Source organism: Megascapheus bottae, chromosome Y (assembly GCF_031878675.1).
Source record: "Megascapheus bottae isolate mThoBot1 chromosome Y, mThoBot2.hap1, whole genome shotgun sequence".
Taxonomy (NCBI): Eukaryota; Metazoa; Chordata; class Mammalia; order Rodentia; family Geomyidae; genus Megascapheus; species Megascapheus bottae.
In genome coordinates this window covers 10,094,203-10,118,824 of record NC_143548.1, presented here as the reverse complement: position 1 = coordinate 10,118,824, position 24,622 = coordinate 10,094,203, and the positions used below count along the sequence as shown (strand labels likewise).

General features: G+C 37.6%; 3 protein-coding genes across 3 annotated transcripts in view; 1 reads left to right on the top strand and 2 right to left on the bottom strand.

Moving 5' to 3' along the window:
• LOC150040331 (histone demethylase UTY-like) overlaps positions 1 to 506 on the top strand; it is a 105,841-nt gene extending 105,335 nt beyond the window's left edge. Inside the window, exon 23 of the mRNA XM_090327358.1 lies at positions 421 to 506. Coding sequence (XP_090183484.1) covers positions 421 to 429 — 9 coding nt within the window. The 3' untranslated portion in view covers positions 430 to 506. The remainder of the gene's footprint in view (positions 1 to 420) is intronic.
• LOC150040329 (uncharacterized) overlaps positions 121 to 24,622 on the bottom strand; it is a 62,200-nt gene continuing 37,698 nt past the window's right edge. The window contains exons 3-4 of the mRNA XM_090327362.1: positions 3,182 to 3,287; positions 121 to 914 (exon numbers count right to left, since the gene is read on the bottom strand). Of these exons, the coding sequence (XP_090183488.1) occupies positions 263 to 914; positions 3,182 to 3,189 (660 nt within the window). The 5' untranslated portion in view covers positions 3,190 to 3,287 and the 3' untranslated portion in view covers positions 121 to 262. The remainder of the gene's footprint in view (positions 915 to 3,181; positions 3,288 to 24,622) is intronic.
• Cldn34 (claudin 34) lies at positions 11,019 to 24,377 on the bottom strand. The gene is made up of 2 exons (XM_090327363.1): positions 24,237 to 24,377; positions 11,019 to 11,921 (listed from the first exon to the last, which is right to left on the bottom strand). The coding sequence occupies exon 2, from the start codon at positions 11,897 to 11,899 to the stop codon at positions 11,261 to 11,263; it is 639 nt and encodes a 212-aa protein (XP_090183489.1). The 5' UTR covers positions 11,900 to 11,921; positions 24,237 to 24,377; the 3' UTR covers positions 11,019 to 11,260.

The window sequence follows — 24,622 nt, the reverse complement described above, 5'->3', positions numbered from 1 at the left end:
AAAGTACAGCAGTAACCTTGAGCTGAAGAGCTCAGGGAAAGTGCCCAGGCTGAGTTCAAGCCCCACGTCCCACAAAAAAAAACTTACAAAATATAAGATAATATAAGCTTTAGACATATCTTGAGATACCAAAATTTGTATTTTATTTTAAATAAGCAGATGCTTGCACAGCAATGTTGTGTTAATGTAGGAAATTTCTTTAGTAAATGATTATCAGACTTTCCAAAGGTATAAGCCCCCAGTTCAGATCTTTTGGTTTACTTTAAACCATAGACACAGGCTTCACTTTGTTTTTCCGTTTCAATGAACATGTCTCAAACATGAACATGGTTGCACTGAAGAGTGAGAGGATAGCTGTTAGTATCCCTAGTGGGAAAACATGAGAAAAGTGTTTCTTTATCAGTGCTTCTTTTTCAACAGGAAAATTAGCTGGAAAGTCAAGGGTAGATTGGCCAAAAAACTCCACAGCATAGTTCCAGCTCACAGCACCTACTGTACAACCACTGCTGAGGAGAAGAAAGAAGATAGAGATGTTGTAACAAGATCGCAGGAAATCTGGGAATGGGGCTTTGATCCAGCTGACCAAAGTAGCCTGTGTGCTGAAAACCAGGACTACTGACTTCATAAAATTAGCCAACAGCATCATATCCTGCCCATACTGAAGTTCAGGTGAAATAACCCAGCTTGCATTGATAGTGCTGTGCATTGGCAATTCAACTACTGAACCAGAAATGTTAAATTTTTGATAATAATAAGCTTCCCAAAGTCCAATAAACACAAACTGGATAATACTGCCGTCAAATTCCCAAATTCGCCATGATATGCTTTTTGCTAGGCTTATACCAAAAGCCCAAGCCATATAACTGCAAAGGAGGCCAGCCAGTTTGCAGATCCAGTGCTTCACTTCAGAAAAACTGAAGACACAGTTGAGAAGTCATGGAATCAGGACAGGAACACCAAAGTAATTCAAGGAGAGAAACAAGAGCATAAATCATGGATTAGACAGTAGAAAATAATTTGCATATAGTCCATCTTGTCTGAAAGCTATAATTAACATTCTATGTATTAGTACTCTGAATTTTAGATTAAAAATAATAGAATCTTTAAGACATGACTATTATACCCATTTATAAAACATGTTGGGGATACAGCTCAGTGGTAGAACCTATCACATGAACACCCTTAATTACATCCACAGCCATATAGATACACATATTCATGTACATGTGTAATATATGTAAAGTGTATTATGTATATTTAATTTCCAATGTGACAGTCCCTTTCAATAGCTGAAATCCTCATAGCAATTCCAATTTTGAAAATAGTAAGACTAGCATTTACAAAACGATGTAGTGATGCTTGTTTCAGTAACATTTGACATGGAGAAAAGTGGGAAATAACCTATATTTCTGAATAAAGCAATACCTAAATATATCACAGTATTAGAAAAATTACAGTGGAATGTAACATAACAATTCACAAGAATGGGCTAACCTAGATCTGGTAAAGTGGCTCACCACAAATAGTACAAAGATAAGGAATGTTGTGGTTCAAAGCTAGCTCAACTCAGACCAAATGTTTGTGAGATCAAAGCCAACAAGTAACAGAACATGAAGTTGCAATTTTCCTACCAGCTACATAGAAAAAAATAGATAGTAAAATTACACAAAAACAACCAAAGAAGCTAGGTAGAGAAGGTTCATGACTAAAATCCTAGTCACGGACAATGAAGGCTGATCTGAGGATTATGGTTCAGTGTCAACCTAGTAGGAAATGCTGTGAGACTCTTATCTCTAGATAACCAGCAACAAGTCAGAATCAGAGCTTGGCTCAAGTGGTACACTACTATTCTTGATAAAAAAAAGCTAAGGGACAGTGCCCAAGTCCTGGGTTCGAGCCCGAGTATTGCATATACACACACATACCCAAAGGAAAAAAGATTAGAGATGTGGTCTAAGTGATATATGTCTGTATAATAAGCAAACTTTGAATTCAAAATTCCCATAGACAAAAAAAATGAGTCAGTCTATATAAACTTTAGGCAAATACAGTATTTTGTGTTTGCTTCAAGAAAAAAACAATTTTTTTTGTCAATACTGGGGCTTGAACTCAGGGCTGGAGCACTATCCTTGGACTTTCCCAAGACAAGAGCTCTACCACTTGAGCCTTAGCACCACTTGTGGCTTTTTTCTACATATATGGTAAGAAGGAATCAAACCTGGGTCTTCATGCATGCTAAGCAGGCACTCTACCACTAGGCCAAACTCCTGGCCCTGTGTATTTTTGTGTGTGTGTGTGTGTATGAGTGATGAGGCTTGAACTCTGGGCCTGGATTCTGTCTGTGAGCTCTTCAGCTCAAGGCTACAGTGCTAACACTTCAAGCCACACTTCCTGCTTTGTAGTAATTAATTGGAAATAAGATTCTCACATTTTTTAGTGCCAAAGCTGCCTTTAAGCTACTATCTTCAGATCTCATCCTCCTTAGTAGTTAGGATTACAAGCGTGAACTACCATGTCCAACTATATTTATGTTTTTTAACTTTAAAACATCAACCTAGAAAATTACTTCTAAGGACATCAGTAGGATAGAGGACTTTCATCCTTATCTATATATTTTCTAAAATTTGTTTGTAATTAAAATCAAACTGAACATAATTTGTGATTAAAATCAAACTGAGCATAACTTTAAACATTTGTCTTAAATTTGACATTTGGCCATTAACATTTCACCTATGAGTTATTCAAAATCTTTGGCTAATAGGACCTCTTTTTCATACAGCTTAAATTCAGTAATACATTTTCTAAGAATTAAATATAACTTACAAAGAAAATCTTATTTTATATTAGTACTATGAAATAACTTAAATGTTTTTTATCAGTTTAAATATTTGAGTGTGATTGGGATAGTCAGACAATTATGGTCCAAAAGTATCCCAGTTTCAGGGCTGGGAGTTTGGCCTAGTGGTAGAGTGCTTACCTAGCATGCACAAAGACCCGGGTTCAATTCCTTGGTACCCACATACATAGCAAAAGGCCAGAAGTGGTGCTGAGGTTCAAGTGGTAGAGTACTAGCCTTGAGAAAGTCCAAAGACAGTGCTCAAGCCCTGAGCCCAAGCCCAGGACTGGCAAAAAAAAAAAGTATCCCAGTTTGAACTAAATTTTGGTTTATCTTTTTAATTACCTATGCATCTTTTATATGAATTCACACATTTGAATGATGGGAGAATCACAAATATTCTTCGCAGAAGTAGAAAATGTTGATCAGGGATGGGAAATGTCCAGCCAACCTGAAAAGATGCCCAGAAAAAGATGAACCATCTATAGTATATGTACTGTTGTGAAGATTGTAGGGTCAAAGCAAAACATCAAACATTTCTTTCACAAAATAGCCATTACATGCTTACCATATATGTGCCGTATAAGTTAAACTGTACTTAAATATTTCAGGAATATTACATTTAGGCCTGGGAGTTGGGCCTAGTGGTGGAGTGCTTGCCTAGCATGAATGAAGATCTGGGTTCAATCCCTCAGTTCTACATACAGAGAAAAAGCCAGAAGTGGTGCTGTGGCTTAATTGGTAGATCTCTATCCTTGAGAAAGCCCAAGGGCTCAGGCTTGGGTTCTGGGACTGGCAAAAAAAAAGAAATATTACATTTGATTACATTATTAAATTGAATCACATGACAGTCCAATCCAATGATGAATACTAATGATCTCTATGCCATTGAAGAGGAAACTCAGAGAACCTAAATAGCATATTCAAGTTCAAGTTCAAGAGCAATGCAAGCCCTCTTGTCTAGACCTAATTCTTCCTGGCTTTTTTTTTTCTTGATATTATTCAAGTCCAAAAAGTGTTAGCAAGTGGCCTAAGCACAATGTTAATTATGATGGCCTCCTTCATAAAATGAAGTAATGACTAAATTTTAAGAAAATACTTCTATTTAAAATACAGATTACAGAAATAGGATATATGGAATATTGGATAGTGATTTCTCAAAATTTAAACAGAATTATCACATAATTCAGCAATTATTAATAAATAACCTTCAGTAATATTAGCTGTAAGCCATTCTGCTAAAGCTATAGGTTGGATAAATAAGCTAATAGTTTCATTGATAATTAATATGGGATTAAAGCAATTAATTGTATACATGTACTCAAAAGAAATCTAGAGCCGGTGGTGGTGGCTCACTCCTACAATCCTAGCTACTCAGGAGGCTGAGATCTGTGGATCACGGTTCAAAGCCAGCCTGGGCACTACTCAAGTTCAAAATTGGTGCGACTCTCATCTCCAGTTAATCACTAGAAAACTAGAAGTGGCACTGTGGCTCAAGGGATCAGGTGGTAGTCTTGAGCTTAAGAGCTCAGGGATAATACCCAGGTCAGAGTTCAAGTTGCATGATGCACACACACATACACCTACACACACACACACATACACACACACAGAAAGCTAAAATAGGTTCATGGTATTTCTCACAGTACCAAAAGTAGAAATTTGCATATACAAACATGGATGAATGAAAAAGCAAGGGTCTATAGTTAACAATGTAAGTCTAGACAGTATAGGCTATGCCATGGCTGAGCCTTGAAGACTTGACTTACAAGTATAGTCAGCCAATCACTAAAGATAGATGTGCCCAGAGGAGAAATTCATGGAGAAGGAATAAAATGGTTGTTGTCAGGGGCCCAGGAGGTGCAAGGGAATGAATGGGACACAGTTTCATATAGTAAAGGTGAAAAGGTTCTTAGAGATGGGTAGCTTAGTGGATGTATTGACATTAAAGTGGACATTTCAGCATGACAAAGCCAGCTTATCTATATTTGATTGCAGTAAAATTATCATCAAAGTGCTTCACAAAATACAGAGAAATGGACCCAGGTGTGGTGGCTCACATCTGTAATTCTAACTACTCGGGAGGCTGAGATCTGAGGATCACAGTTCAAAACCAGCCAGGAAATTAAAGTCTGAGAGACTCTTTGTCTCTAATTAACCAGTAGAAAGTGGGAAGTGGTGCTGTGTCTCAAGGGGTAGGGTGGTAGCCTTGAGCTGAAGAGCTCAGGGACAGTGCATAGGCCGAGTACAAGTCTCACAGTCAACAACAAATAAACCAAAAGAAATGTTTTTTTTTCTTTTTTGCAGTCCTGGGCTTGGACTCAGGGCCTGAGCACTGTCCTTGGGTTCTTTTTCTCAAGGTTAGAGCTCTACCACTTCAGCCTCAGCACCATTTCTGGCTTTTTTCTATGTATGTGGTACCAAGGAATTGGACCTGGATGTTTGTGCATGCTAGGCAAGCATTCTACCTCTAGGCCAAACTCCTGCCCCGAAATGTTCTATTTCTAAAAGTAAAGAACTTTTGAAGGAGAAACATATTTTATTTTCAAGTTAATGTTTTACCTTGCCCTTAAACATTCAAGTTTTTGGTGGTAATTCCAGGTTTTTTTTTTTTTTTTTTTTTTTTTTGCCAGTCCTGGGCTTGAGCTCAGGGCCTGAGCACTGTCCTTGGACTTTCTCAAGGCTAGAGCTCTACCACTGGAGCCTCAGCACCACTTCCGGCTTTTTTCTATGTATGTGGTACCAAGGAATCGAACCCGGGTCTTCATGCATGCTAGGCAAGCACTTTAACCAGTAGGCCAAACTCCCAGCCCCGGTAATTCCAGTTTTTTAAAAGAAGACTGTATATACAATTTAGAATCCGAAATCATGTCACTATCATATATTTTTTAATAGTGTACATCAACATGATAGAAAAAATACATGAGTAATTAAAAAAACAAATCTTGTAAAACAGTGGAGAGCAACTTTTAAGTCAAGAAATAAATTTTTGACTATACATTTTAGGTATAACAAAGCTTTAGAAACAGTTGAGATTATACTAAATTGTACTACCACAGACAATGAATAGACAGGGTGCAACTTCCAGAGAATTCATACATGTACATACTAATATTAGTAACATTCAAAAATTCACAATAGGGGCCGGAAGTTTGGCCTAGTGGTTAAAGTGCTTGCCTAGCATGCATGAAGACCCGGGTTCAATTCCTTGGTACCACATACATAGAAAAAAGCCAGAAGTGGTGCTGAGGCTCAAGTGGTAGAGCTCTAGACTTGAGAAAGTCCAAGGACAGTGCTCAGGCCCTGAGCTCAAGCCCAGGACTGGCAAAAAAAAAAAAAAATTTGACAATATAGGGCCAGGAGTTTGGCCTAGTGGTAGAGTGCTGCCTAGCATGCACGAAGACCCGAGTTCGATTCCTTGGTACCACATGCTTAGAAAAACCCGGAAGTGGTGCTGAGGCTCAAGTGGTAGAGCTCTAGCCTTGAGAAAAATCTAAGGACAGTGCTCAGGCCCTGAACTTAAGCTTAGGACTGGCAAAAAAAAAAAAAAATTCACAATATACACTAAGCCAAGTAATTGTGTTCTTAATTTGAGAACAAGAAATGAGTTATGCAATTAGAGAAATGTTCTTGATTATTATTTTGATTATATTTTCCAGAAAGAAAATATACTAAGAATTAACTAAGAGCAAAGATCTGTCCTGAAGTGGGCTGGGGATACCACATAAAAGAAAAAGCCAATACTTATAGCATTCTCTATTGGCTCTCTGGCTACTAAGTGAAAGTCGAACTGAATATTATTTTATAATAATTTATTGTCCATATACACAATTGTCTTAATGCTTTCCAATAAAAGATCTATATATGACAATCCAAGTTCAGTAGAATAGCCACCAACGGAGCTAAAGTCTATTTTTATAGAACTAGATTAGGTCATAAATGTGACATGTACAATCTATCCCTAGAAATTGTTAGTGAGGGATAAACAAGATAGTCCCTAAGATTAGTAGGGACAGTTAATAGGTGTAAGTTCTTTAGTGGGTGATGAAAGTCTTCAACAATTATGACAGTGGTCATGTTTGTACAATACTCAGAGCTACTTAAAGATAATTAAAGGGTGAATTTTATAGTATGTGATATATATTTTATTGACTATATTATTTAAATGAGGTTTCCTTATTTTGCTAGTCTCAGGGAACAAATCAAACACCTGTACATGCAAGGTAATTTCTACTGATCTTGATTAGAACTGATGATGAAGCTCAGTGACACAGTATTAAAATTTATTTACCAGTGACTATAAATTCTACCTACTTAAGAGGTTGATCTGAGGATTCTCTCATCTCCAGCTAATGACTAAAAAACCAGATGTTGGAGTTACAGTAGCTCCAGTGGCAGAGCTCTAGCCTTGAAGGAAAAAGCTGAGACAGTATACATACCCCAAGTTCAAGACCCATGAATCTGACTTTCTCTTTTTCTTTCATTCTCTGTCTTTGTCCTTCTTCCCTCCTCTCTTTCACATAAAATGAAAACTTCATTAAGCTGAATATTCTGGCACATTCTTGGAGTTCCAGGGCTTGGAAGTCTTACGAAGGAAGATCTCTAATTATAGGCCAACCTACAATGTGGTGAGACACTGTCTGAAAAAAAAAAATCTGGCTCAAACCTGTTAGCTACTTTGTGTTTTAAAGAAAGCTAGAGCAGGAAAAGTCTGTGAGATTATCACCAAGTAACTTCTATTTTTGTTATTGTTGTTTTGGGGCTTGAACCCTGAGTCTGGGTGCTATTCCTAGCTTTTTAGCTCAAGGCTACTGCTCTACCACTTGAGCAACAGCAGAAATGGTTAGTTGGAGATAAATATCTTGTGGACTTTAGTGCCTGAGCTGGCTTTGAACTTCAATCCTCAGATCTCAACCTCCTTAATAGCTAGGACTACAGGTATGAGCCACCAATGCCTAGCTACCAATTAACTACAAAGAGCTATGGAAGGGACTGAGAGTGTGTCCTAGTGGTAGAGTGCTTGCCTAGAATGCATGAAGCCATGGGTTTGATTTGTTACCACATACACAGAAAACACCAGAAGTGGTGCTGTGACTCAAGTGTTAGAGTGGTAGACTTGAGAAAGTCCAAGTACAGTGTCCAGGCCCTGAATTCCAACTCCAGATGTGGTAAAAGGTTAAAAAAAAAACCTACTGAAGTGGAATTACAGTTCAAATAGTAAAATGCCAGCCTTCAGAGAAAAGGCTAATGGGCAGTGCCCAGCCCCTGAGTTCAAGCTCTAATATTTCCACAATAAAAACAATAACAGTCAGCTGTTATAACAGGTAACTAGATGTAAGTAAACGGGCTTTCATGTCAACATCACAAATTTTTATTAATTTTTTTCTTTAGGAAAATCATTTTCCTAGAATATAAATTTCACTAATTATGAATTGGTTGAGCTGAGGCCAGGAGTTCGCCCTAATGGTAGAGTGCTTGCCTAGCTTGTATGAAGACCCAGGTTGGATTCCTTGGTACCACATAGATAGAGTTTGGCTAAAGTCATAGAGCTGTAGCCTTGAGAAAGTCCAAGAACAGTGCTCAGGCCCTGAGTTCAAGCCCCACTACTGGCAAACACATACAAAAATTTCCTGAGGCAAAATTATGATAGTCTTGAAAAAGTTATTTGTATCTGAGTAATATGGTTCACACCTCCAATCCTTTCTGCATAGAATGTCTGTAAAGGACCATGATAGAAAATCTTAGGAAAACCCTCTCTAGAAACAAAGTAAATACAAAATGGCTTAAGTTATAGTTCAATATAGTGCTAGCTATAGAGTTGCTAGCTCAGAGTTGTTGCCTAATAAAAAATAAAACAAAATACAAAAAAATAAGTGAAGAAAGGAATAAAATAAAATATATACTTTTTCCTTTTTTTTTTTTTTTGGTGGAATGGGACCTCATGTATTCTATGTAATCCATGATAATACACCTGGCTGCTGTTTCTTCCATTTTTACCCCTATATGCCAATACGAGACTCTTGATAGGCTTTTGGTACATATGACTGGCACTTGATCATTTCAGCCATGTTTTGAGTCTAACATATTGGCTGGATAGTTTCTCGTGTGTGTGTGTGTGTGTGTGTGTGTGTGTGTGTGTGTGTGTGTGTTGGTTGGTTGTGGGGCTGGAACTCTAAGCCTGGGTGCTGTTTCTGAGCTCTTCAGTTCAAGACTACTGCCCTATCCGTGCAGCCACAGTGGCACTAGTGGTTACTTGGAGATAAGAGTCTCACGGATGGTAGGGCCAGGGCTGGTTTTGAACTGTGATCTTTGGATTTCAGCCTTCTGAATAGCAAGGATTACATATGTGAGCCAATGCACCTGAATTCTGGCTGGATCATTTCTTAATGATTTTTCTTCTTAGGCTTGCTCTAAATTTTGATCTTCAGATCTTAGTCTCCTGATTACAATTACAAAAACACATATTTAGGCTTCCTGTCATATTTCTGATTATTATGGCCCAGCTTCTTCTATTAATGAAAGTGGATTTTCCTGCATCAGTTGATCTAGAAATGTGATCCTCCTTACTTGAGTTTCTAATGTAGCTAGTGATACACATGTATCACCAATGGGCAACTGTTGAGAAGAGGCATTATAAACTTTTCTTCCCAGTCTAGACATCAGAGTGCAAATCAATCACTTCTAACCTCCTTTATACCTAGAATTAAGACACTTTTTTGTGTGTGCCAGTATTGGGATTTGATCTTAGGACCACACGATCTTTTTTTTTTTTTTTTCTGCTCAAGGCTGGTGCTCTACTTTCATCTTTTGGAAGCTTTGAGGTCAGGGCTGATTTTTTGAATCTTAGTCTTCAGATCTTACCCTCCTGACTTGCTAAAAAATTGGACCTTGGGTATTGTAAATTAATTTTTTAGAGTAATAGTAATGTGGTTATGAGGATACCTTCCAGCTCCTCTTACTATAATTATTTATTATATATAATCTCCAATGACTCCCTTTACATTCTATTTACTATTTATGGCATCTGTTAGATGGCCTTATAAGCCTGCATCACCACAGCCAGGTAGTTTTTGAAATTCTACAATTTTTTACTTGTTGGCTTCAGATATCAAATTTTTCCATCTCTGCCTCCTTCATCGCTGACACAAGAATGTGTCATCATACCTGATCCAGTCTGTATTTTCAAAATACATATTGAGCCTGCTGACACAGATGCTAAGAATGCAAGAAAATGTTGGGGTTGTGTTTGTTTGCCATTACCAGATTTTTAACTCAGGGCTTAACACTTGCTAAGATTGCTTCTTCTACTGAAGTAATACCTCCAGTTTGGACTTTTATTGGTTGAACTTTTCTGTCTAGCTTTGAATTGTGAGCTTCCAGATCTCAGCATTTTAAGTAGCTAGGTAAACACGAGCTATGAGTAGCAGCTAAGAAAGGCACGTTTTGTATATTTTTAAAGAAAACTAATATTGAAACATGTGAACAAAAGTATATGTCTAAAGTTTGCTTTAAAATAAAAGAACTGAGGAGGAGCTAAGTGCTCATGGCTTATTATTGTAATCCTAGCTCAGACAATTGTGGTTTAAAGTCAGCTTGAGCAGGAAAGTCCATGAGACTATTACTTCTAATTAATCACACACACACACACACACACACACACACACGCATGCACGCACAACACACACTCTATGTGAGAAGGAAATGAAAGACAAAATCAGTATAAAAAAACCTTGAGAATGGTTGAAAATAGTCATGAGTATATGAAGAGAGTAGTCATCATTTGTACTTTTTCACATTTTAGAAAACTTTCATAGAGACACTGTTATTATGAGATAGGAAGTAAGGTCTGTGCATTGTGTGCAAGAGCATGCAAATGTGTGTTTGTGTGTGCATATGTGTGTATGTGCGACTTCTAGGGCTTGAATGACTTGGGTGATAATCTTGAGCTTTCTTTGTTCATGCTAGCTCACTTGAGCCACAGGTCTACTTTTGACTCTTTGATGATTTATTGGAAATGAGAGTTTCATAGCAAAGCTGGCAGGCTTTGAACCACATTATTCAGATCTCAGCCTCCCAAGTAATTAGGATTACAGGCATGCTATTTTATTTAGCATAAGTTACAGAGGGAGACGCAGAATTTAACATATTTTGATACTTATTTCTACATACTGGGTTTATTGTATTTACTTTATCATGCAGTTAAAACTCAGATCAGCCAGCAAGTGGACATTTTAAAATGAATACCTAATCCAACCAATTGGTCAGTAAACAAATTCATACACAGAATAATCATTTTGCCTCTTTGTATTCTAAGGTACCAGGTCCGTGGTTAAGGGCCCTTGAAAATATTTGATAGACTGTCTCAGTAATAACATCCTATTGACATATTGGGTTTGTTGATCCAACACAATTGAAAATTGATTTTCAAATATCAGGGTGCACTTGGATGTCTGGGGGAAAATTGTAAGATAGAAAAGATGTGCCACTTAGTAAAAATAGGAAGGCAGCTACAGTTGCCACTAGAATGGCACTCCCTAATTCTTGACTATTTGGTTTAAAGGGCACATGGAAAGATGGAGGGAAGTCAATGCCTGCCATATTTGTGATGGAGTAATAATTCCAGAGTACGGCAGCTAAGACACATCCACAAGCAGTGATGTTCAGGATTCCTGAAATGACAAATGGATTATAGGTGACATTCTTCTGAAGGATTCCTAGATAGACATTCCTAAGTGCCAAGATGACCAAGGCTCTCCCAAAGAGCCCAAGGATGTTTGTGGCCAGCAGCAGGTGTTGACTAACACGAATATCAGGAGGGAGAAAAGTATCATAGTAGGTGTATTGGTGACACATTTTCACTTTGCTGGAGTTGTTGTCATGGTGGTAAATGCAGACTCTCCACATTCCCACCATAGCTATGCCAGAATAGGAGAGTGATGGGTTGTCCATGTACCATACTCGCCACTCCACGAGGCCCATGGAAATGCTGGAGAGGATCCATGCCACAGTAGCTACAGCAAAACCTGCTACTTGGCGATTGGCACTAATGATGAGCAAGATCATGGTGGCAGTGTACACAGGGCAACTGCAAACAAACACAGGGCATAATGAGGGTGGGCTCCTTGGGCTTAGAACAGCTCCCCAATGAGGAGAAATACCAGGAAGAAAAGTCTATACACTTTTTAAAATGTGGTTTGATCTGTTGATCTGCTGCTGAGATTGAAATAAAAAAAATAAGAGCCTGAAAAGCTTGAAAATATTTAAAAGCTTAAAACCCTCAGTTATTTCTACTTCTGTAGCCAAAACACACAATTAAATTTTGGTCACTGCTATTTAGCCACAAATATGGTCATTAAAAAGTCATTCAAAGGCTAGGAGTTTGTCCTAATTGTAGAGTACCTGCCTAGTATGCATGAAGACCCAGGTTCGATTTCTTGGTACCACATACATAGAAAAAGCCAGAAGTGATGCTGAGGCTCAAGTGGTAGAGCTCTGTCCTTGAGAAAGCCCAGGAAAAGTGCTCAGGCCCTGAGATCAAGGCCCAGGACTGGCCAACACAAACAAACAAAAAAAACCCAACAAAATAAAAACAAAAACAACCAAAAAAAGCCACTCAAATAAAAACTGAAAAAATACTTGAAATCACAAAACTAGTTAATTTATGCTATATACTTGCCATTGAGATATGTGCCAACAGTAAAGAAAATAAATGGAATCATAAAAGAGGCATTTTGGCTCATTATACTTAACCTGAGATTTCAAGGCTCACTTGTATTGTAGAATGTCTGAGGACTTTATCTTTAGTGTAGCATTCAATGGATGTGCCATAGTTTGTTTATTCACTCATAAATCTTAGACATTTAGGTTGCCTCCCTGTTTTAACTATTATTGACTATAAACAAGCACATATAAAACTGGTCAATACATATTCTCTCTGGAAGGCCATACGGTATCTCATTGTTTAGAGACTGCTCAGTTATTCCTCACACAGTTGTATCATTTCACTACCAGTGTATGAAGGCATCATTTTCTAAAAGTACATTTGTTATTTTTATTTAGTACTTTTTAATCATTTTCCTTTTTCTGTATATTATATAAAATTTCACTGTATGGCTGGGAGTTTGGCCTCGTGGTAGAGTGCTTGCCCAGCATGCATGAAGACTCGGGTTCTATTCGTCTGTACAACATACATAGAAGAAGTTGAGAAGAAGCCGGATGTGGTAGAGTTCTAGCCTTGAGAAAGTCCAAGGACAGTGCACAGACACTGAGTTCAGGCTGAGGACTAGCAGGGAAAAAAAAAAACAAAACCATTGCATTCTACATATAATATAAAGTATTCCACTTGATATCCTTATTCTCTCCCTACTTTTAAAATGGATTTCAATATTTTATTTTTACATACACAGGTTATACTCAGGTTATATTGTCCCCTTTCATCCTCTATCTCCCTTTCCATAGGTTCCTTTTTGTTTTGCCTTGTTTTGTTTTTGTTGGTTGTGGGGCTTGAACTCTGGGCCTGGGCACCGTCCCTGAGCTCTTCAGCTTAAGGCTACCACCCTACCCTGTAAGTCATAGTCCCTCTTCCTATTTTCTAGTGTTTAATTAGAGCCTAATGAGTTGCTAGGATTACAGGTGTAAGCAACTGAGTTTCTGTTTGTTTTTGGTAGTTTAGTGTAGCTAAGAGTCTTTCAGTTTTCCTGCCTGAGCTGACTTCAAATTGTGATCCTCCAATCTTAGTCTCCTGAGTAGCTATGACCCACTGGTGCCTGGTCTAGTTATATTATATTCCTCCCTTGTAACTTTTTTTAAAAACTGGGGTAGATATATGAGAATATGTAATGTTTTGTATCTGTCAGTCTGCCTTAGTTTGCTTCACATGATTTCTAGTTTTATGCATTCTTCTATAAGTGACATTTTATTCTGACTTATAGATAAATAACACCCAATGCGTGTATATATATATATATATATATATATATATAATTTTTAAATGTTTGAGGACACTAAGCTTGATTCATAGTTCAGTTATTGTGACTAGTACTGTTATAAACATTACTGGATAATTACCTCTGAACTTAGATTTCTTCAACTATATGGCCAGAAGTGGAATATTATTATTATTATTATTATTATTTTTTGCCAGTCCTGGGCTTGAGCTCAGGGCCTGAGCACTGTCCTTGGACTTTCTCAAGGCTAGAGCTCTATCACTTGAGCCTCAGCACCACTTCTGGCTTTTTTCTATGTATGTGGTACCAGAGGAATCGAACCTGGGTCTTCATGCATGCTAGGCAAGCACTTTAACCACTAGGCCAAACTCCCGGCCCCGTGGAATATTATTTATGCTTGTGACATACCACTATAGATACAATACAATCATATGGTAGTCCTATTTTTAGTTGTTTTTTTTTGTTTGTTTTTATTGAACTCAGGAGCTGGACACTGTCCTTGAGCTTCTTGAGACTAAGGCTAGCACTCTACTACTTGAGCCACAGCATCACTTCCAGATTTTCTGTGTATGTGTGGTACCAAAGAATTGAACCCAGGGCTTAAACATGCATGCTAAGCAAGCACTTTATCACTGGGCCACACTCCCAGCCTATTTTTAACTTTTTGAAGACTCTACACATGGATTTCTGTAGTACCTAAAATAGTTCACAGGTTGTTTTTGTTGTTGTGGTCAGTTGTGGCACTTGAACTGTGGCCGTGGGTACTTTGCCTGAGCTCTTCAGCAAAAGGCTACCCACTTGAGTTATAGCACCACTTCTGGTTTCCTGGTTGGAGATTAGAGTCCCACAGTCTTTTATGCCCAGGCTGGCTTTGAACCTTGATCCTCAGATCTCAGCCTCCTGACTAGCTAGGATTATAGTTGTGAAACACCAGTTCCTGGTTTGTTTGCTTGTTTAATTTAGCTTAGTTAATTTGTTTTGGGAGTCTGGGACCTTAGCACTGTCTCGGATTTTTTTTCTCAAGGTAGGGACTCCACTATTTAAGCCATAGCTTCACTTTGACTACTTTTGGTAGTTATTTGGAGTTAAGAGTCTCAGAGACTTTTCTCTTGCTGGCATCAAACCTCAATCTATAAATCTCAATCTCCTAAACAGCTAGGATTATAGATATGAGTTACTAGTGCCTACTGCCCTCTGAGATTTTTTTAGAGTTAACATTGAATTTGTATTATTTGCTTTTGACAATATACATTTTAGTGATAATAGTTCTACCAACTCATGAAAATGGGAGATCTTATTGAATTTTTCTTCATCATTTTAAAATTTTTGTAGATGTAATTTTCTTAGGTTATTCCTATTTAAAATTTTGTGGCTAATGTGAACAGAAAATTTTACCTGGTTACTTTCACAGCACTTTCACTGGTATATAGGAAAGGTGCTAATTTTATATGTTGATATTGTTGGCCCTTTTAAATTGTCAAATTATTGCTTAGATTTATAAAATCTTGGGAAATATTATTTGCCAATAGGATAATTTCCTATTTCTATCCCTTTTGCTTCTCTCATCAAACTTCTGTAGCTTATTACCTGGGGACTACTGAGTGAGCCTGGAGACATTAAACAAGTGTCTCTCATTCCCTACTATAGAGAAAATGGTTTGTATTTCTTTAGTACAATGCTAAGAGTTTATCTTTTTTTTTTTTTTTTTTGTCAGCCCTGGGCTTGGGCTGAGGGCCTGAGTACTGTCCTTGGTTTTTTGTTTTCCTCAAGGATAGAGCTTGAGCCACAGAACCACTTTTTTCTGTCTTTGGTACTGAGGTCTTTATGCATGCTTGGCAAGCACTCTACCACTATGCCAAACTCCCGGCCTCAAATTTATCATATATTGTTTTTTTATGTTGGGAAATAGTTCTACAGTCCCTACTTTGTCATGGACTATATTATGACAGAAGTTTGAATTTGGTCAAAGGCATCATCTATACCTATTAAGATGATATAAGGCCAGGTGCTGGTGGCTCCTAGCTACTCAGAAGGCTGAGTTCTGAAGATTATGGTTCAAAGCTATCCCAGGCCTAAAGTCCATGAGACTTTTATCTCCAGTAAATTACCAGAAAACCAGAAACTGCATGTGGTTCAAGTGGTAGAGTACTAGCCTTGAGCTGAAGAACTCAGGAACAGAACTCAAGCCCAGATCCCCTTGACCAATTTTTTAAAAAAGGATAAGATCTTTGCACTCTAATCCATACACTGCATTATATTTACTGCTACGTATTGTAAGGATATTGCTACATATCCTTATGATGTGGAATGAAACTAGCTGTATTATTGTATAATTTTAAAGTGTTATTGAATTCAGTTTCCAACTGCTTCATTGTGTATTTAATTTTTGCATTGATGTTTATTAATGAACTTGGTCTGCAATTTTAAGTTATCTTTCTTTTGGGGTGGGGCATATAGACTTGAACTTTGGACCTGTGAATTGTCCCTGAGCTCTTCAGCTCAAGGCTACCACCCTACTCTTGAGCCACAGCACCACTTCCCTTTCCTAGAGATTAACTGGCAATAAGAGCCTTAAGTTCTTTAGTGCCATAGCTGGATTTAAACCATGATCCTCTTGAGTAGCTAAGATTACAGTTCTGAGCCATTGCTCCCAGCAATTTTTATTATTTTCTTATTCTCTCTCACTCTTCCTTCTTTCAGGTAAGACTGGTTTCATAGAATGAGTATGGAAGTATTATGTGAAATAGGTTCAGGAATATTTGTATTCTTTAAAGGTCTGGACAACTTCAGGAATAAGTCCTCTTCATAGACTTTTTTGAGGGTTGTGGGTTTGACGTAGGCCTGGTACTGTCCCTGAGCTCTTTAGCTCAAGGCTACCAACCTACCCTTGAGCCAAGCCCCACTTCCCATTTTCTAGAGGTTAATTGGAGATAAGTCTTAGGTCCTTTTGTGCTGGAGCTGGCTTTGAACCTTAATCCTCAGATCTCAACCTCCTGTGTAGCTAGGATTACAAGTGTGAGCCACCACACCTGGCTGTAGATCAGTTTTTTTTTGACACATATTATTGCTTTATTTCATTGCTTGTTAGTCTCTGTAGGTAGTTTATATCCTCTTCTCAATTTTTTTCAGATCATATGAATCTATAAAGAGCCAGTTTCCTAAATTCTTTTTTTTTTTTTTTTTTTGTCAGCAAGTCCTGGGCTTGAGCTCAGGGTCTGAGCACTGTCCTTGGATTTTCTCAAGGCTAGAGCTCTACCACTTGAGCCTCAGCACCACTTCCAGCTTTTTTCTATGTATGTGGTACCAAGGAATTGAACCCAGGTCTTAGTGCATGCTAGGCAAGCACTCTACCACTAGGCCAAACTCCTGGCCCTCCTAAATTCTTTTGTCAGAAAATAATTAAAACTTTTTTTTTTTTTAATGTTAGCTATGGGGCTTGAACTCTGGGCTTAGGCATTATCCTCTACCACTTTGAGCCATAGCACTACTTCCAATTTTCTGGTGGTTAACTGGAGATAAGTCTCATGGACTTTCATGTTCAGGCTGGCTAGAAACCATGATCCTCAGATCTCAGCCTCCTGAGTAGGATTACAGGTATGAGCTACTGGATCCAGCTAAATACAAATTTTTAATGGTTTTCTGAGTCTCATGTGCTGTTTTTCATATCTCTAATTTTATTGAGTCTAGCCTCTATTGACTAAGGGTTTGGCAATCTCTTTTATCTTTCAAAGAACCAAATTTTTATTTCATTGATTCTTTGTATTGTTCATTTAGTCATTAAACTCTGTGATGATTTTTTTTTTCCCATTTCTGAGAACTGTCTTTGGGTTTTCTCTCAAGGTTAGGACTCTACCAATTGAGTCACAGCACCACTTCTGGCTTTTTTTGAGTATGTGGTACTAAGGAATCAACCCCAGGGCTTCATGCACACTATCTACCCTGTGCAAGGATTTTAAGTGTGCTTTGGAGTTCAGTTTCTTGTTTTTCTACAAGCCAATATAAGATATCATGTACTTGTTATTTATTTATTCTGCTTCTGGGCTTCAACTCAGGGTCTATGTACTGTCTCTGAGTTGTTTTACTTAAGAGTAATGCTCTAGCACTTGAATCTTAACTCTATTTTTGGGGAAAGGGTATTTTGGAGATAGAGACTTATGGACTTTTCTATTTGGGCTGGCTTTGAATTATAGTCCTTTAATTTCAGTCTCCTGGGTAGATAGATTTACCAGCCTGAATTGCAGGTCTCAACACAATCTGATATTTTTTTTATTTTTGATAACTTAATTGTGATTAATAGAAGGGTTACATTATATTCACCAGATGGAAGGTGCATAACTTCACAAACATTGATACTCTTTTTCATGACATGGTCCCTATTTCCTTCCCCCCACCTTATGTTGATTCCCCCCTTCCTTATCCAATTTCAAATATCCAATTAAGCACAGATAAAATACAGATAACAAGGTGAAATATTATCGTAATATGAGATAACCAAGGGATGCCAAAAGAGAGAGATAACATAGTACATTAAGAACAACAGTCATTCATTATATGGCTTTTGTTTCCTTATCCTGGAGGTCCTTACATTTAGTGTCATACTATTTGGCCTATTTTGGCCTATTTGTTCTATTTTAAATCTCTGCTAGGAGAGCCCAAGTTTTTACTGTTTAAGACAAATGAGGGAGACTATTGGGCTTATGTTCCTTTGAGTATGGCATACTTCACTTAATATGATTTTTTCTAAGTCTTTCCATTTCCTTACAAATGGGGTGTTGTTGTTCTTTCTGACAGCAGCATAGAATTCCACCACAATCTGATATTTTAATCTGATGGTTAAATTTTATTTTTATAGCTAATAGAATGGTGATGTACAGAGGGGTTAGTTACATAAGTCAGGTAAAAATATCCTTCTTTTTAGATAGTGGCACCCCTTCACTCCCTCTTTCTCAAGTTTTCCCTTTCAACCCCACCCACAAATTATATAGTTCATTTTCAACACAGTGTTCAGTGAGCACCATTCCATATTTGCTCATACTTTGTCCCTCTATTTCTTTTTTTTTTCCTGCTTGTCCTGGGATTGAGCTCAGGGCCTGGGCACTGTCATTGGACTTCCTCAAGTCTAGAGCTCTACCACTTGAGCCTCAGCACTACTTCCAGCTTTTTTTCTATGTATGTGGTACTGAGGAATCAAACCCAGGTCTTTGTGCATGCTACGCAAGCACTCTACCACTAGGCCAAACTCCTGACCCTGTCCATTTCTGTGCCTCCCCTTATACTCAAGACATATAAATGAACAAACAGAACAAAAAGGAAAGAAAACAAAACAATTGAAAAAGAAAAAAACCTTTTTAGTTCTGAAAGTTCATTTTGATAAATATTTCCTATGATCAGAGTTACTATGTCTTTGTGTCCCTTAAGAGTGTCCCCATTTGGTCTCACTGTGTGTGAATGTCTGGTGACCTGCATATTTTATTATGTTCTGGTATTATAGGTCTAGCTTCTGCATATGAGAGAAACAATGTGTGTGTTCCTCTGAGTTTGGCTTATCTTACTTGAGCTGATTTGTTCTAGGTCCATTTCCCTGCAAATGGCATACATTCCCTAGTGGCTGTGTAAAGTTTTATTGTGTATAACCATATTTTTTTTTCTTTTTTCTCAGTCCTGGGCTTGAACTCAGGGCCTGAGCATTGTCTTTGGGCTTTCTCAAGGCTAGAACCCTACCACTTGAGCCATAACACCACTTATGGCTTTTTTCTATATATGTGGTATCAAGGAATCAAACTGGAGTCTTCGTGCATGCTAGGCAAGCATTCTAGCACAAGGCTACACTCACAACCCATAGTACTACATTTTTTGATCCATTCACCTATTATAAGACATCTAGACAATTTCCACACTTGGTTACTGTAAATATTGTATCATTTAGTATATATGTGTAGGTCTCTTTACAGTATCTTGTTTTGTGATTGTCTGGGTAGATGTCCGGAATGGTATACCTGGGTTGAAGGTCTAAGTTTAGTTTCTTGAACTTCCAAACTGCCATCCAGAATGATTGTACAAGTTTACATACCCACCAACAGTGTAGTTGGGTTTTTTCCTAAATATCACCTGCATTTGTATTGCTCAAACTCAGAATTTGAAGAGTTGTTTTGATTTGCTTTTCTTTTATTACCAGAGATGATGATGTTTTTATTATTATATCTCACATTATGGTCTTTAAAATTTTTTTACTTATTTATAGGTATTTTTTTTTAGTTCCATATATTTCTTTAGTGTCCTGCTGATGACTCAAGAGTGAATGATTTTTGCACGTAGGGTAGATTATTCTGTAGATGCCTGTTTTTTTTTTTGATAGACAAACCATATAGTTATGAAGTTTAGTTCGTTTTTGTCTTTCCTTATCTTTGGGTGATAGTTGGATATTGAAGTCACATTATATGTACCATGTTCTCAACTTTTGATTTCCTCTTGTTGAATTCTTTGTTTTTGTTTTCTGGTCCTGGGGCTTGGACTCGGGGCCTTGGCACTATCATTGGCTTCTTTTGCTTGAGACTAGCATTCTACCACTTAAGCCACAGCATCACTGTGGATTTCTATTGGTTAGCTGGAGATAAGAGTCTCATGGACTTTCCTGCTCAGGCTAGCCTTGAACTATGATCCTCAGATCCCAGCTTTCTGAGTAACTAGTATTATAACATGACTTACTGGTACCTGGTTTGCATTTGTTTTTTAATTATTGCTGTTCTAAAGGTGATTACAGAGGGATTACAGAGGACAGTTCTTTTTAAGACACTATCACCCCTTTCCTTGCCCTCTCCCAGTTTGCCCTTAGCTTCTTCTTGTTACTTCCAGTAACTTTAGCACTAGTTTAGTCATAATCAAGTCTAGATTTTATCTTTCATAGGCAATTTTGGAATCTAGGTTAAAAGTTACTTTCTGGGGTTTGAAGTACATTATTAAAAGCCCTCTTTTTCATTTGTTTTCAGGGTTCCTATTGATAAATTTATTATTCCACTGGGCTTGCTTTTGTAGTTGATGATAGTCCTTTTGAAGTTTTTACATTCTTTTTCTATGTATCTACTATGTTAACTATAATATGGTATAAGAATGCTTTTTTGTGAGTTTTGTCTATTTAGAGACCTAAAAATCTCTTGTATGTATTTATGTTTCTGTGTTCATGATTTGGTTGGTCTCTTAATAGTTTCCTCTAGATACTGTACATTTCACTTGTACTTCATTAGTTCTTTTCTTTTAAAATGTTCATTTGCTTATTCTAATACAACTATCTCTGGCTTCAATTTGATCCTGTCTCTGGACAGACTTTTAACAGATTAAGACTCATTGCTGGATTTCTTTTTCCTCCAGAATTCCCATCTCTATATTGAATTCATCTTTCATAACATAAATTATCTTCTTCATTTTTTAATTTGAGTCCTCATGGAATTTATCAGGTATTTATTTGTGTCCTCTTTCATTTCTTTGATCATTCTTATGATCAGACCAATAAATTTTTCTGAGATTAAATCAATTATGTATTGTTTATTCTTTTATATTGTTTGTTTCAATATTGCCCCAGGACATTGGTTCAAATTTTAAAGTCACATGTAATTTTTCAGCTGATATATTTTTAGAACAGTATATGAGATAAGTAAGGTTCTGTTTATTTCCAGAAAGTCAACCATTTGTTCACAACTTATTCCCTGTACAATTTCCTTATAGAAATTTCTTTTTGTGTACTTGGACCCACAAACATTTTTATAGCTGATAGTTACCCGTTTGCTCCGTAAGCTGCCTTATTTATATCCCCAGAGGATAGAAAACATAGTTTTGTGAGGACTTCATAGTTGAGACTGGAGCCAACAAGCACTGAGGTTTGTGTTACCAGGGTAAAAGCTGAGACATACTTAAATTGCATATTTGTTTTCTGGTTTCATTGGTTAGATAACCAGTCTGCCAGTTTACTTTCTTGTGGGTAGCAGGAGGCTGTGAAAGTCTCACAATTTAGAGAGCTTGACTTTAGGTCCTTAGTCCTGCATGAAAGTAAGCATGCTAGATGCAATTCCTGTCAGTCTTACTGGTTTTAGATGCCACCAGATTTTTTCCTGCTTGGAAAGAGGGATACAAGAAGTTGTAAGAACAAGGTGGTTTGACAAGCCTGGGCTTGTGGCTCTTAGATCTATTTGTCAACAAACACAACTGGGAACCAGGCTCTGGTAATTCACATCTTGGCTCTCAAGAGGCTGAGATCCAAGGATCACAGTTCAAATCCAATCCAGGCAATATCTGAAAATTTTATCTCCAAAAAAGCCAGAAGTTAAGCTGTGGCACAAGTAGTAGAGTACCAGCCTTGAAAGAAAACCTAAGTAACGGAGAGCTCCCAGGTCCTGAGTAAGTTCAAGCCTTAATACCAGCACCAAATAAAACAACAACAAAAAACCAAACCAAACACATAGTAGAATGTATTTCACAGGGGGCTGCTTTTAAATACAGTTCTAGAAGTTTACTGTAATGATTATTTGATGTCATAGGTCTGTCAGGAGGGTCCTTATACCTACTTGGCAACAAACACACACTGAGGCCCAATTTACAAAGGTATGTTTCAGCATTTTTAGGTCCTGCTAGGAAGGAGACTGTGAATATTAAAAATTTAGAAGATTTGAAATCAGGATCTTCAGGCTTACCTAGGTAGGACTTATGGCAAAAGCAAGCTCTGGAGGCCAAATACTATTCTCACTCTATATGCTGTCATTTGTTTCAATTTTTGGCCCTTTGATAATGAGATTGACTCCTTATCCTGGAAACTAAAGCTTCTAACAGTGGTGTTCATTTTTGTTGGGACTTTCTATAATTTCAACTTCTCTATGAATCCATATCAGATACTCTCCTTTACAGGTTAGATTTGCATCTTATATTGGTCATTGACTCTCTAAATTCCTCTCTCGGCTTAAGGTCTGTCTGAAGGAGATTTGAGTTCAGCTAGAATTCGATTCTTTTTTTTTTTTTAAGTTCATGGGGCTTGAACTCAGGGCCTGGCACTGTTCCTGAACTCTTGTGCGTGTGTGTGTGTGTGTGTGTGTGTGTGTGTGTGTGTGTGTGTGTGTGTGTGTGTGTGTTAGTCTGGGCTTGAGTTCAGAGCCTGAGCACCACTTCCCGCTTTTTTTTTTTTTCTATGTATATGCTACCAAGAAATCGAACCTGGGTCTTCATGCATGCTAGGCAGGCACTCTAATACTAGGCTAAACTTCCAGCCCCCCTGAGCTCCTTTGCTCAAGGCTATCACTCTACCATTTTGAGGCTTCACTTCATTTTTGAGTGGTTAATAACTGGGTAAGCCAGGCGAGATGGCCTGTAATCCTAGCTGCTCAGGAGGGTGAGATCTGAGAATTGATGTTCAAAGCCAGCCTGGGCACAAAATGACCTGAGACTCTTATCTCCAATTAATCCCTAGAAAATGGGAACTGGGGCTTGGGCCTTGAGTTGGAGAGCTCAAAGATAGCTGAAGAACTCAAGGACAGTGCCCAGACCGAGTTCAAGCCCCACAAAAAATAAATAAATTTAAAAAAATAAGCTATCATAAATTCTCCAAACATTACAAATTTATTGAAACAAGCTAGAAGATTTTAGTAAGGAAGTGAATAATGATTTCTAAATAGAAAATGTAAGACTAAAGGCTACACAAATTAAACATTACTCCCCACAAAAAAAACATGACCTCCCAAAAAAATTGGAGATAATGTCTCACAGACTTTCCTGCCCAGGCTGGCTTTGAACCATGATATTCTGGGACTCACCTAAGATTACAGGTTTGCACAACTTGTGCCTGACTGAGCCAATGATTTGAATCATCTGGTTTTCCTTGTGATTGATGTTATTTCCCCTACCTCTCCTTGTGGATGGTAAGCAAGGGTAGAATTGAAATTGTTTGCTGCTTGTTTTTATTCTCCTCAAGGCTTGTTGGCTCTCCTGCTCTTTTATGAATCCACATATTCTTCTTACGTTACATATTATAAGAACAGTGTTATTCAACTCTTCCCATTCAGAGAGTCAGAATTATGGATGCTTCTGATTAACCATTAATACTCTTTTCCCTGATAATGTCTGGTTATATAACCCTGACTATGTATTTATGATCCTTTTCTGTCAGATCTTCTTTCATTTCTTTTCTTGAACACTGAGGATTACAGGCATGTTCCCTAGGACCAGCACATATATTCAAACAGACACCAACATATAGATACAGTTTAAATTCTAGTACATAAAATAATAATTTTTTATCATCTTACTATTATAGAAAATATTTTAGCTAAAGATGAAAATGTTTTCTGGATGAGTGATTGTGTTTGTTATATAGCATTAATATACCTAACAATACACTTTAAAAGTTAAATTTTGCTCTGTATATTTTCCCTACAACTAAGTAAGCAAGAGAAAGGTTAGGTAGGACCTGTACTAACCAACAGTGTAATCTTCACAAGAACCAGCAATGTAGCGGAAGCATGGCTAGGTCACTATTCAGGTGCTGAGGTAGATACAGCTCCTCTCAGGCATCCTTTGCAGTTCATAACTGTTGGCTTTATGATTCAGGCAGTTACTGTCCTGGCTGTTAAGTGCTATGACCTTCCCTGCCTTCTGTTGTGTCAGAAGATTCCATTACTTCTGTTCTTACCTTCTACATTCCCAGCTGTTGGCTTATGAATTCTACAATGCCACACTTTTCAGTTGTCTTAGTATAACCTTTGGATTCCCTTTAGCCAACGTTTTGAGGAGTAAACATTTAACAATGACTGATCAAGTTGTGTTCAAGATCCCCCTGACCAATTTAGGCTTGTGTACTAATAGT